Source organism: Littorina saxatilis, linkage group LG3 (assembly GCF_037325665.1).
Source record: "Littorina saxatilis isolate snail1 linkage group LG3, US_GU_Lsax_2.0, whole genome shotgun sequence".
NCBI classification, from domain to species: Eukaryota; Metazoa; Mollusca; class Gastropoda; order Littorinimorpha; family Littorinidae; genus Littorina; species Littorina saxatilis.
In genome coordinates, this window is record NC_090247.1 from 27,663,458 (window position 1) to 27,677,660 (window position 14,203).

General features: G+C 41.0%; 1 protein-coding gene across 1 annotated transcript in view; it reads right to left on the bottom strand.

Moving 5' to 3' along the window:
- Nucleotides 1-7,457: 7,457 nt before the first annotated feature.
- LOC138962047 (uncharacterized) overlaps nucleotides 7,458-14,203 on the bottom strand; it is a 7,553-nt gene continuing 807 nt past the window's right edge. Inside the window, exons 2-4 of the mRNA XM_070333741.1 lie at nucleotides 12,804-12,942; nucleotides 12,325-12,442; nucleotides 7,458-8,551 (exon numbers count right to left, since the gene is read on the bottom strand). Of these exons, the coding sequence (XP_070189842.1) occupies nucleotides 8,485-8,551; nucleotides 12,325-12,442; nucleotides 12,804-12,942 (324 nt within the window). The 3' untranslated portion in view covers nucleotides 7,458-8,484. The remainder of the gene's footprint in view (nucleotides 8,552-12,324; nucleotides 12,443-12,803; nucleotides 12,943-14,203) is intronic.

Sequence of the window (14,203 nt, forward strand, 5' to 3'; positions counted from 1 at the left end):
CCTCTGCTCCTCCAAATCACAGAAGGTGTCTCTTCTAGCCCCCTTCATCATGCATGAAACTGGCACATTATTGTGTACAAAGAAAAACCCACAGAAAGTGTCTGAGCTTTTTAAAAACAGACCTCGAGGCAAAATTACCAAAGAAATCATGTGGTGTATATTTATGTATTTATGAGATATAATATTCTAGTTTTATTTGGCAAATGCAAAAGGGTGGATGACAATACATTGTTGTTGATTAATTTAACGCCCCACAATGATGTGCTTAGCAATCTTTAAAACAATTGTAAAAAAAAGGTCGCATTTCGTTTCACCCTTGTCTGCCCTTACGAAACCGCAGTGTTTTTATGAGCATGAAAAAACAACAATGCTAGTAAAAACTTCTTTTACAAACTGGCAGAGCTGTGTTGGCCTTGTATTGTTGGAGTGCATTTGTGCAAATGTCGACAACCCGACCTTTTTCAGTACAAAACTGTGCAATAATGTTGACACTTTAGGAGGACCAGATAACAGTCAATTGTATCCGGCATGAATCAGTTTGTTTTCAGTTGTAACTGCAACAGCAATAGAAATCAATTAAGCCGGCGACTGCGTTAATATTTTCAATAGTGCACGTAATATTTTTTCTGTCTTTTCTTCTTGTGTGTGTGTGTGTGTGTGTGTGTGTGTGTGTGTGTGTGTGTGTGTGTGTGTGTGTGTGTGTGTGTGTGCCATCACAATTATATGTACTGCTCACACTGATGGTATTTGTGCATGGTGGTCCTGGAATCAGCAGCGAATGTGCCTGATAATTTGAATCAAAAATTGCGGTCTGAATGCTGTGTTACTGATTGGCAAGCTTTGTAGACTATTATGATGGGTGTTTTGATTCTCAATCCTATGTGAAGTAAAGGGAATCCCTGGGCTCATATAAAAACATGTTGTATGATGTACGGAACTGCTAGTCAAGTATTCAAAATGTCAGACATTTTTTTGTCGACCGCCGATTGGTGACTTTCTTTCTTACTGAAGCGACATTGACAGGGCCTGGGGACATGCTATATAAAACGTGTGCAAAAGACTGTGCTTTCTTAAACTTCAATACATAAAACAAAAAGATCATTCTAAATTCTTAAAAAGTAAAAAAGTTTAAGAAGTCACTACACGCTAGGCAATCTTCTTTCGCGAAAACAGCTCTAAGCAGATTGGGTATTACCAAGGCATGTTAGAGTAGACTATTTGAGGCACAATGAAAATGGATCTATTTGTTGGACTATCTAACTTTAAAACGGAGTTCAGAAGCAATTATCCATTACTTCTAACATAGACAGTTACATTTGCCACACCCTTCAACAAGTTCAAGTGAAACGGTCACTCATTGTTTCCAGTAGTTAAATATTCTTCCTGTAATTGTAAACCACATTGAAGAGAAAAGCCGGCACTGGGGTTCGACCACACCGATGTGCAATGCAACTGTAGAACTTTAAAGAATTCTAACAAGAGAGGAAACTGATCACTCATGTCGTTACTGTGTTGTCTCTCATTCAAGGAAGCTTTTGAAACGGCCCCTTATTGGTGTTATTGCTTGTAAGGGGTTAACTTACCGTTTGATACGGCCCCTCAGGTTGTGTTTTTATTGGGTGTTAGAGGTTAAAAATCGAAAATTGTAGAAAGAAATTGAGTTTGATTGTTGTGTTGTCATAAATTGGCAGCATTCAGCAAATTTCTTTATAACAAAGCTAATTATTATACGGTGGAACCCTTATAAGACCCCAACCCCCAATTTTTCTTTTAAAGACTTAACCCATTTTAAGACCCTTTCTTTTCAGCTTTCTGTTAATAACCTGTCACTTTACCTCCATTGTAAGAAACCCTCTTTTTTAAGACCTGATTTTATCAGATATTTATTGGTCTTAAATGGGGGTTGCGCTGTACAGTCAGCAGTTTGTACTATACTATTTCTGTGACCTACAATCTAAGATTGTGTTTAGTTAGTTTACTATTTTAATTGTGGGACACTGCAATCTGTTGTGTTGCACATGTATTTCTCTTGATGGATTGGTGAATGCTACCTTTGGTAACTGACTACGAGACAATGTGTGTGTTGGTACTGAAATGTTGAAATTTAGCTGGTTCACTTTCTTAAATTCCTTTATGGCAGAAGAACTTTTGAAAAGTCCTTATTGTCAGTGAAAAACAAAATCCAGACAGTGACAGAACAACATTGAACAGTTTTCTACATCACCACATTCAGCCAATGAGGTTTACAGTCGTAATACATTCATGTTGTTTTCTTTCTTTTATTTTACCGTTGTGCATGTAAATTATTGTCATACATAGCCAAGATGTACTGCCATGCAGAAAATACATTGCAACAAAAACCCTACATCCTGAATTATATGTATCAGTCAAACTCAAACCAGTCCTTGCTCTGTAAAATCTGAAAAAGAAAGGGGGGTGCAATACAAGGGAAGGGAATGGGTACATTATTGACAAACATGACAAATTACATCATAATTATAAGCTGTACATTCACAATAGCATATCCAACAACACTCAAGTAAAGCCTTCTTTCTTCTACCTACCTTTCTTCTACCTGCGTCAAACATCAGATTGTCTTGCTGATTTTTGATTCCCCAACCCCCACCTCGTTCACAGTGTATGGTTACTCCTCGTGAACACTAAAGCAAGACATCAAACAAGCTTACAACAGCTAGATAGTATCCTCTCTAATTCTGACCTATTTCTTTCTTTATTTGGTGTTTCTTTCTTTCTTTATTTGGTGTTTAACGTCGTTTTCAACCATGAAGGGTTATATCGCGACAGGGAAAGGGGGAAGATGGGATAGAGCCACTTGTCAATTGTTTCTTGTTCACAAAAGCACTAATCAAAAATTTGCTCCAGGGGCTTGCAACGTAGTACAATATATTACCTTACTGGGAGAATGCAAGTTTCCAGTACAAAGGACTTAACATTTCTTACTTACTGCTGGACTATTTTTGTTTGTTTATTTGTTGCTTAACGTCCAGCCGACTACGCAAAGCCATATCAGGACGAGGAAGGGGGGGATGAAGGGGGCCACTTGTCAAGCGATTCCTGTTTACAAATGCACTAACCCATTACTTGTGTCCCAGCAGGCTTTAGTAAAACTAAATTAATACCTACTGGAAGATTACCAGTTTCCAGTATGTTAAAATAGGCTTAACCTATCTACTGCTGGACTTACATCAGAACACTAACACATTAAACTATACATGAATCGCGAGACAAGCGGCAAGAGAAGAGATTTTTGGAAAAAATACAGGTGGATGAGCAAGAAGGCAGAAAAAAGAAAAGAATTCATGAAGAAAAAGAGAGCATGACAGGAAAGAGGAACCAAAAATCTACCTGACAGCAAACTAGAAAGCTCCTGCGGTTCCAAAAACAGGAGGGGCCTTTAATTTCATAACCGCAGTGCCCCACTGCGGGAACTGCTGGACTAAAATCTTTACAAAATATGGACTATATTCTATACAAGAAACACTTGACAAGGGTAAAAGGAGAAACAGAATCCGTTAGTCGCCTCTTATGACATGCTGGGGAGCATCCAGTAAATTCTTTCTCGTCCCAACCAATATGGGACTCCCCCCTAGCCCGCGGGGGGTATTTGGTGTTTAACGTCGTTTTCAACCGTGCAAGGTTATATCGCGACGGGGAAAGGGGGGAGATGGGATAGAGCCACTTGTTAATTGTTTCTTGTTCACAAAAGCACTAATAAAAAAATTGCTCCAGGGGCTTGCAACATAGTACAGGGTGACACGAAAAAAACAGATCCCACCAAAAGTTTAATATTTTCTGAAATAATCAGCCGATTCTTTTATTTTTTCAGATGAGCCAAGCTGAAATGATGTTCTAACAGCCCACCAAGTTTGAGCTTCAAGATGTCATGGACAACGGAGCATAAGACATTTATAGTCGAGGCCTATTTTCGGTCGAATTCTATCCACGCTGCTCAACTGGAATTCAAAAGACAGTTTGGACGTAGAGACTTTCCTGTTAAATCAGTTATCTATGGATGGAGGGATAAGTTCAGAGACCATGGGACTGTCAATAACCTCAATAGTAAAAACCCTAACAGGGGATCCCACTCTGGTCGACCTAAATCAGCAAGGACACCGAGGAATATTGATTCAGTCAGAGAGTCTGTTGTGCGCAGCCCGAGCAAATCTGTTCGCCGGCGAAAATAGGCCTCGACTATAAATGTCTTATGCTCCGTTGTCCATGACATCTTGAAGCTCAAACTTGGTGGGCTGTTAGAACATCATTTCAGCTTGGCTCACCTGAAAAAATAAAAGAATCGGCTGATTATTTCAGAAAATATTAAACTTTTGGTGGGATCTGTTTTTTTCGTGTCACCCTGTACAATATATGACCTTACTGGGAGAATGCAAGTTTCCAGTACAAAGGACTTAACATTTCTTACATACTGCTTGACTAAAATCTTTACAAACATTGACTATATTCTATACAAGAAACACTTAACAAGGGTAAAAGGAAAAAAAGAATCCGTTAGTCGCCTCTTACGACATGCTGCGGAGCATCGGGTAAATTCTTCCCCCTATGAAAGACTTTCTTTCTTTATTTGGTGTTTAACGTCGTTTTCAACCACGAAGGGTTATATCGCGACGGGGAAAGGGGGGGAGATGGGATAGAGCCACTTGTCAATTGTTTCTTGTTCACAAAAGCACTAATAAAAAATTTGCTCCAGGGGCTTGCAACGTAGTACAATGTATTACCTTACTGGGAGAATGCAAGTTTCCAGTACAAAGGACTTAACATTTCTTAAATACTGCTTAAAAAATTGACTATATTCTATACAAGAAACACTTGAGGGTAAAAAGAGAAACAGAATCCGTTTGTCGCCTCTTACGACATGCTGGGGAGCATCGGGTAAATTCTTCCCCCTAACCCGCGGGGGGTTCAGTTTTCTTGGATTTGTTTGGTTTACGTCGGGATTTAAGGTAAGCTACAGATTCAGCGATGCCTTAATTTGTTGATCGATGCATAAAATGCCATAGAGCGGTTCATATTTGCCCCGTAAATTATCCTCAAAGCTGAACATGTCGGCGATTGATGGGTTTCGGAAGTAGAAATGTGCTTTATTTCACAAAATCAGCTCGTATATGACATCGGTTTGGGATTCTAATGGACGATGGAATCACTGAAGATGCAAAGAAGTGCTATTTCGGGGGTAGAATATATCGAACGACCCTGTAGATGAGAGGCGGTCAAATGTGAGAGATGAGCGTACGCGGGGCTGCCGACCGCGAATGGGACAGAAGAAGCACGTGGGAACGAAATGTCTGAAAAGCTTTGAGTTGTGCAATAAAACGGTTGGGTGCATCATACGCGGGGCTGCCGACCGCAAATTCGTAATTTGTTTTGATCAGTAACATAGTCTTTTGTTATAGAATTTTTTGTTTTAATCAAATCAATCATTAGAACTCTCTCTCTCTCTCTCAATGATAGATACAAATCCATGATAATCTGCACTCGCCAAAAACATCAACTTTTAGAAATAACTCCGAGTTTGTCCCTAAATGAGCACCCCATTGAGCAAGTAGCTGAGCACTGTTTATTGGGACTAATTGTTGATAATAATCTGAGATGGCATACTCACAGCAATGAAATTTGCAAGGAAATTGCTAATTATGTGTTATCAAATTTCTCTTATCAAAGTTGCAATGCATTATTAATTTTGACACACAAACTCTTTTACAAGGCCCACATAAACCCCCACATTGATTATGCTTCTATTGCCTGGGACGGGTGTAGTGAGGTTCACTTGAAGAAGTCGCTCCAGCGAAGAGCTGATAAGTTAATTCTGCCCAGTTCATCTCTTCCTACCAACAAAAAGATGGAAAGTATAGGGATGTTAAACTTAAAGAAGCAGATTTTAATAAATGTTAATTTATGTACAAGTCATCTATCACAAAGCCCCAACCTATCTTGTACAACTCTTCAAATCATCTCCGTCATATTATCCAAACACTAGAAATAACCTTGTTTTGCCAAGGCCCCGCATTGATTTGCTTAAAACAAGTGTTTCTAATATGGTGCATAACTTTGGAAATTTACTGCCTGTAAATATCAGGTCATGTCTGTCATTATTTTCTTTTAAAGTCCGTCCTTAATTGAGCAAGAAGTCGAAGTCTTTATACCAAAAACCCACAGCTACGGCGAAGTACTTTGTACCCTACTCCGCTTCCCAAGTTTTGACATGTGAAGCTACGCCGTAGCTCTGCGACGAAAGAGCAGAGTGCATTCCCTTGGACTTCACGCTAAGCTATGCTGAAATGTGTTCAATTAAAGCCCCAGTAATGGTTTACAGAACGATTTAAATCTTCAAGAAAAAAACAGTTCTAACCTTATCGAACACACTTGCAATAGCATTTACTGAATAGCATTAAATGACACAGTTCGTTTGAATGGCTATTTAGCTCGCGTAAACCACACACCTGTTTTCGTGGTTTATCTAACCCCTGAGCCATCGTGAACCCGTGTGATCCACTTTCCTTTTTTTACAATTTAGTAGTCAGTTTGGGATTTCAATGCGACTCGCTGTATCTGCTATAGCACGTTATTGTGTACCCCTGAATCTAAAACACAACAAACGGCTGTGAGTCACACGAACTGAGCGGTGGCGGTTGACCGTTCAAAGAAACTGGCGACATGCAGAACATTCGTTTGCTACGAGAAACACGTTTTGCAAGACACGCTTCCGGGCTACCTTTTTTTTTTTTAAACTTTTAAAACTTCTAGTTGTACTGATCTTGTCTTGATGAAAAAAGAATTCTTTTATGATTTCAGAATGTTTGTGTAACAAGCTGTCAATTTATTATTTAGATTTTAAAAGTTAGTTCTAGCGCCAAAACGAACCGTCCGATTGTCTGATCAAACAATCCGGCTGGCCATGCAAAAATAAATTCTTTGAAAATTGCTCGCTCTTTCCGGAGGGTACCAAGGATGTTCTCCAGCGGTGAGTGTTTAAACGAAAGGGTGTTTGTACTGTGTGCCTGACAGTGTCTGTGATGGTTTACGGGAAGCTGAGTGTGCCTTTAAGGGACGAATTCTTGTTCCGGAAGCTTCGCAAAGTGAGCTACGCGAAGTTGACTTAGTCCAATTCAGGATAGCTCCGAGAGCACCTCTCTAACGACTAAGTGTGTTGTGTGTATGTGCATACTGTGTGTGTGTGTGTGTGTGTGTGTGTGTGTATGTGTGTATGTGTGTGTGTGCCACAATGTGTGTGTGTGTGTGCCGTTATCTTAGGGCAACAGCTATAGGGTACGTGTGTTTCTAGGTTGATCAACATTTCCATTGAAATAATGCACCGAACCGTTTTATTGCACAACTCAACGCTTTTCTGACATTTCGTTCCCACGTGCTTCTGCTGTCCCATTCGCGGTCGGCAGCCCTGCGTACGCTCATCTCTCACATTTGACCGCCTCTCGTCTACAGGATCGGTCGATATATTCTACCCCCGAAATAGCACTTCTTTGCATCTTCAATGATTCCATCGTCCATTAGAATCTCAAACCGATGTCATATACGAGCTGATTTTGTGAAATAAAGCGCATTTCTACTTCCGAAACCCATTGAACAGCCATTTCCGGCGCTCGATCGCCGACATGTTTAGCTTTGAGGGTAATTTACGGGCAAATATGAACCGCTCTATGGCATTTTATGCATCGATCAACAAATTAAGGCATCGCTGAATCTAAAGTGTTTCCATACAGTGAAACCTACCTCACCGACACCCCCAAAAATCAAATTGACAAAAGCAAGATTCCTGCGTTAATCGACAAAAACATCAGAACAGATAAAACTGAACATTATCTTATATGTCATTAGCAGAACAATGAAATTTGTATCCAAAACAGTCAGTTTTGCTATCGCATGCCAAACGGTGTGGGTGCACATGTCATTCTTCTCAGAAGCCATAGAAGGCGGAACTTGATATTCAGGGTGTCTGTGTTGCAGGTTCCATTGTATAGAAACTAACTCATGTACAATTTTAACAATCCATTGCACGCAAGGCAATCACTGATTCACTCAAACAAGCACCTTGTCACATGGGTGATAGATTACATTTGAACTGCCAATGTTCAACCATCACTCTCAGTCTCACCCTTTCTGAAAATATCTTTCAGCAAAAAGTCTTCACAAGAAAGTTATTAGGCAGGCAGTTGCAGCTGATGGTTTTAAGCCACAGTGTGAAGGCCGCAACGAACAGTAGTGCCATGTTGTCTGTATAGAGAGCAGAAGTAAATGTACTTTCAAACAGCAGATATTTGATGTGATGATCTGTTTTGAGTCTGAGTCTCTGACTGCTGCACAGATCCAATGGAAGAAGTCAAGTCGAATCATCATTGTGGTTCATACGTCTATAGGCTGCAGCATCTGCACTGACAGGTGACTTGAGGACAGTGCCAAATGTAGACTTGTCAGGTAGTCTTCAATGTTTCCTTAGGAGTCTGGCACTGGGAACCATATGCGAGGTAGCGGTGGCTGGAACTTGTGACCAAGCATATACCTGTAAAAAGTAACCACTGATTACAATCACATATAGATGTTTTTAAGAAATAACAGGATTTTTCTGTGGTGCGGACCAATAAATTGCGGCCCCTGAATATTAACAGTGAGGCGAACAAAGATACACCCCAACCACTGAATACTAGCCGCGAATTACAGGTGATTTGGTCCCATCTATATATATACGACTTGTGTCTGTGTGTGTGTGTTTGTGTGTGTGATTGATCGCCATGCACAGCCAAAGTTCTCGATGGATCTGCTTCAAATTTGGTGGGCTTATTGACAGAGACCCCGGACACAACCTGATCGATGAGATATTTCAACACGTGCTCTCAGCGCGCAGCGCTGAACCGATTTTCGTTTTTCACTGCACGTTACTATTTTTAGATCTCCCTTCCTTCGTGCGTCGGCGTCAATCGATATTCCCGTTTGTACGTTACTATATTTAGAAGGTCACTGCACGTTACTATTTTTAGATCTCCCCTCCTTCGTGCGCCGGCGATGCCGGCGTACACCCGGGTATTCGGCTCTACTTCTTCCCGGCGAAGCGAGTAATCATCTAGTATATATATATATATATTTCATGCAGTGTTTGCTAAATATGTATTTGCTCTCTTCTTTTGAAAGTATGCATATCATAGTTAATAAAAATGTTGGGGGAATGGTGTATAGCTATATATATCCCATGACCTCCCTTCTTTGTCTCTGTAATTGTACTCAAGGTATATTTCTTGTAATTTCCATTGTTCTCTTGTTACATCTATGATGCAACCATTGCACTCTTATAACACATAAAATAGTGGATAAATAAGGGTGCATCATAGCTGGCTCTACTTTCTGTCGTCCTTGACATTCCAAAATCCACATGTACCTGTCGACCGGATGTGCAAGGGGTAACTACGCTTTTGAGAACTTGCACAAGGGTCGTTCAGTGCAATAGCATTATTTGTATTTTTGACCAAAATATGACATTTTACACAGATCAAGACAGTCAGTGTTCCTCTGAGAACGCGCCATCAACTCCTCTTTTTTTCTTCTCAGGCCTCACCCCCTCAACCCCAAAATGACACACAGCGCTCCAGGGTTTCATTTACTAGTGCGCCCTGCGCCAATGGCGCATTAAATCTGAAAATGTCCTATCACAATTCCCTTCAGTGCGTCAAAGGGCGCATTGAAATATGTACCACAGTGCCACCAAATATACACTTCACACACACTCACAGGGGCGGAGCAGTTAAGCCAGAGGGGGGGGGGGGGGGGGGGGGGGGGGTGGTACAACCTGGGGTCCAGGGTCCCGTTGGGGGGTCTGGGGGGCAATTCTCCCCTGAAGCTGAAGAATGTTAGAGCTCTATTTTATAGACAATTTGTGGCTTATCCTTGATTTTAATCATGATCAACTGGTGTCAGCAGCCACTCATTATTTCTTTTAACGTTGGTATTAAATAATGGCAATTTATCTTCACTGATATCCGCTCTCGACATCATATAGTATAGAAGGAAGACGTGTCGCATACTGTGACAACTAAACAATTAACTCCTCCCCCGGGTTTACAGACAGAAAAAGAAATTCAGACAGCCGGGGGGGGGGGGGGGGGGGGGGACCCCCTGTAACACCCCCTGGATTATATGTTGCTGATTTACTTACATCAGACACCTGAAACTTTTTCAAACCTTTAACTTTAATTTCTTGAAAGTAAATCTCTTCCAATCTTGTGCAAATCTTGACAAACCTTGGGAAACATGACATGGGCGGGGATATAGCTCAGTTAGTAGCGCGCTGGATTTGTATTCAGTTGGCCGCTGTCAGCGTGAGTTCGATCCCAGGTTTGGCGGAAATTTATTTCACAGAGTCAACTTTGTGTGCAGACTCTCTTCGGTGTCCGAACCTCCCCCCGTGTACACTACATTGGGTGTGCACGTTAAAGATCCCACGATTGACAAAAGGGTCTTTCCTGGCAAAATTGCTTAGGCACAGTTAATAATTGTCTACCTATACCCGTGTGACTTGGAATAATAGGACGTGAAAGGTAAATATGCGCCGAAATGGCTGCAATCTACTGGCCGTATAAAATTTCATTTCACATGGCATCACTGCAGAGCGCCTAGAACTGTACCCACGGAATATGCGCGATATAAGACTCAATGATTGATTGATTAAAAGACCGTGTAGGGTGAGCCATTTTGCTTGAAAACCACGATTTGGAGGACGCTTTTCATTTTCTGGCTCAGCAGATTTTGATTCGCGGTGACTATCGTCTGCTATGTCGTCTGCTACACTACTACCACTCACACTGACACTGTCCACATTCGCGGTGTTCCTGTCATTTTGTCCGGAATCACTTACCTTGGCGAAGGGTAGCAAACCTTGGCCAATTTAGTTTATTTCTTTTTTGGTTGCGACATGATGTTCAAATCCAAATCGAAAGCACTGATTGACTGATACAGGGTTCATACAGACACATGACAGTGAAATTCAAGGAGTATTCAAGGAGTTTTCAAGGAGTATTTCCGGTATCCCAGCTCCACCATGGCAGGCTCCAGAGAATCAACCAGGGTGGTTGCATAAGCATGTCCAAGAAATTTGGAAGCGTAGTATTCCGTTTGGACTTGCTGCCCGTTCCAACGAACAAAAATGTCAAGTTGTTTCATTTTGCTGAACAACTTTAATATTAACTTTTTTTGTGTGTGCCTGCACTTCAGAATTCAAGGAGGTTCAAGGAGGTTAAACACAAGAATGACCATTTTCTCCAAATTCAAGGAGATTCAAGGTCCTTGAAAAGGGGGGTTGAAAATTCAAGGGGATTCAAGGAGATTCAAGGAGCGTACGAACCCTGCTGATAAACTATCGCGAACCGGCGAACGCAAGTATACACTCTGGCATCTATTTTTTTTGCAATGGTTTCCGTTCAAAACATTGATGTTTCGTTTTCGGTATTCGCGAAGGAAATAAACGCCAGTCAGTTGACTATGTACATCGGCAGCAGTTTTAGCAATCAAAGCCTGACCAATACAAAAAACTGGACAAACTTTGGCTGATTTAGACGAATACTCTTCGGACATTTGGCCGATAGGGACATGAAAGTTTCGGCCAAAGTAAAAAAAAAATCGGCAATTGGCCGAAGGGCCGACCCAAACGACACCCCTTTGATCCACCCCCCCCCCCCCCCTCTTCCCACTCCCAAAACCCTACTCTTCCCCCTCCCCCCCCCCCCCCCATGTATTGCTGCAGCTAACTCCAAGTACACCAGAATCTTCAAAAAGATGAAGGCAGGTGGAAACTAGAAGAAGAAGAAGAAGCTACTGCTAGTCCCAAAATGTACATCATGAAACTTGAAAATAATCTGAGTCACGGGGTTCTACAAGTGGCGGTGAGCCGCACGTCTCACACTTGTATTCTATTATGCAAGGATATCATATAACATACGTTACTCACCAAATAGGCTGTCATAAATGAAGGACAAGTTTACATGCTCTATCAAAAAATGAACGAATGAACTGCAATGAGAGTTATCGCACTTTCCAGGAAGCCAGAGTCAAACCTGATTAAAAGCAAAATGACAAATAGAAATTGATGTGTAAAAGAGTAAATAAGGATATTATAATGTTTGAAAAAATGATAAAGTTGAAGAAGAGTGCTGTCAGTCACTTGCTTAGTAGCTACATTTCAGTTAGAAATGGGCGTCTGTTTTTTAATGTACAGCTATAAATCTTTTTACAGATCTTTCACACCCACAAAATATAAATAAGAAGATAATTATGTAAGTCTTTTCTCACCTGCACTTTTTGTCACTTTCAAATACGCTCTTCTTGAACAGGTTCCTCCGCAGCTGTTTAACGCCACCATTCAAGTCATCGTCTGACAATTCAGCAAACACCACCCCTTTCTTCAAAACTGCAATAAAAACACCAACTTAGATTGACCATATTTGAGCATAAGTACAATATTGTAATATTAAATCTTGAGTGTCTGCTATGCAGACTCTCACTCATCAAAACATTTTAATTTCAGTTTTACTTGGGAAAGCTGTCACAGCATAGTAATAGTATGTTTCTGGTACGATATACTTAAAATGAGCATCCACTGTCTGGTTCATCCTTACTGTATTCAAATTGCATACTGAACTCCTAGCTGCCTTTCGCTGCTCAGTCTGCCCACTAAGTAAGGCATGTATGTAGAACTTCATACTGAATAAAACATTCCATGTGAATTTCTTGAAATTAACTGAACTTTTTTTTGTTAAAGAAAAACTCACCTGTCACGCTTGTCTGGGTTCCCATAGTAACCATAGTCTGCTTCTGGAGGTCTCGCTCTTTCGTCAAAGCATACCGCAGCAAGGTTTGAGTCTGTGGCCCAGTATCTCTCACTTGAGTTTTCTTTCTTGGGTGATCTCTCTGAAACAATCATTGGGAATAGCAAAACTAAGAAAATACCGCTTACTGTCACTTTGTTATCAGTATAACTATATGTTTTCAGGGATGTTGTTAGGCGTCGGACATTGGACATGTAACGATGAAAATCCCCAAATGTCCAATTCACATTGCGGCATGTCGGTCAGATGTCCTATCGTTTGCTCCCATGGGGTCGCCTTCACGCGGCGGGAGTGTTTCCACAGAGCTACCCCACCCCTTTACTCCTTTTCTTTTGTCTTATTTCTGCCTTACCAGTCCTTTCACCTATATTTCCTTCCAAGAAAACTCTCCCTACTATTCCCTGCAGTTTTCCAATTCTTTTCTTGTTGTCTTATTTCTACCTGACTGGATCCATCACCTTTATTTCACTTACCAAAAGTCTTCTTTTCCACATCCTTATTTCTCTGCACCCTGCATGTCGTAAGAGGCGACTAACGGATTCTGTTTCTCCTTTTACCCTTGTTAAGTGGTTCTTGTATAGAATATAGTCAATGTTTGTAAAGATTTTAGTCAAGCAGTATGTAAGAAATGTTTAGTCCTTTGTACTGGAAACTTGCATTCTCCCAGTAAGGTCATATATTGTACTACGTTGCAAGCCCCTGGAGCAATTTTTTGATTAGTGCTTTTGTGAACAAGAAACACTTAACAAGTGGTTCTATCCCATCTCCCCCCCCCCCCCCCCCCCCCCTTTCCCGTATCCCATCTCCCCCCTTTCCCTCGTCGCGATATAACCTTCGTGGTTGAAAACGACGTTAAACACCAAATAAAGAAAAGAAAGTCCTATCGTTTTAGCCTGAGCGTGGTCATTGTCCGATATGTACTCCATTCCTTCGGACAGCGCGATATTCGTTAATTTTCATTTCAAGATACAAATCTTCTAAAAGACCGAACGCTCCCGTGTTCAGCTGACACTGAAGTTGCCAGTGCCGCGTGCAGATCTTTTCTTTTGTCGGGAATTCCCGAACCTTTTGGGTATAACAGCGCACTGATCTAAAAATAGTGGATTATTGTTACTTATTAGTGCATGCCACAGGAGTACGGGAGACAACTCCAACTGACTGTCGTCTGCTTTTGTTTTCGATATGAGACGAAGCACTGAATTATGCCGCTGAAAAAAAACCTAAAGCCTGCAAAAGATCAGCATTAGATCAAACCGATCATTTTGTTTTTCAATTTTTATCCAAATCATGCAGTTTGTAATCAAAGTAAGAGCAATTTTTTTAAATACAGTTATAGTTATACA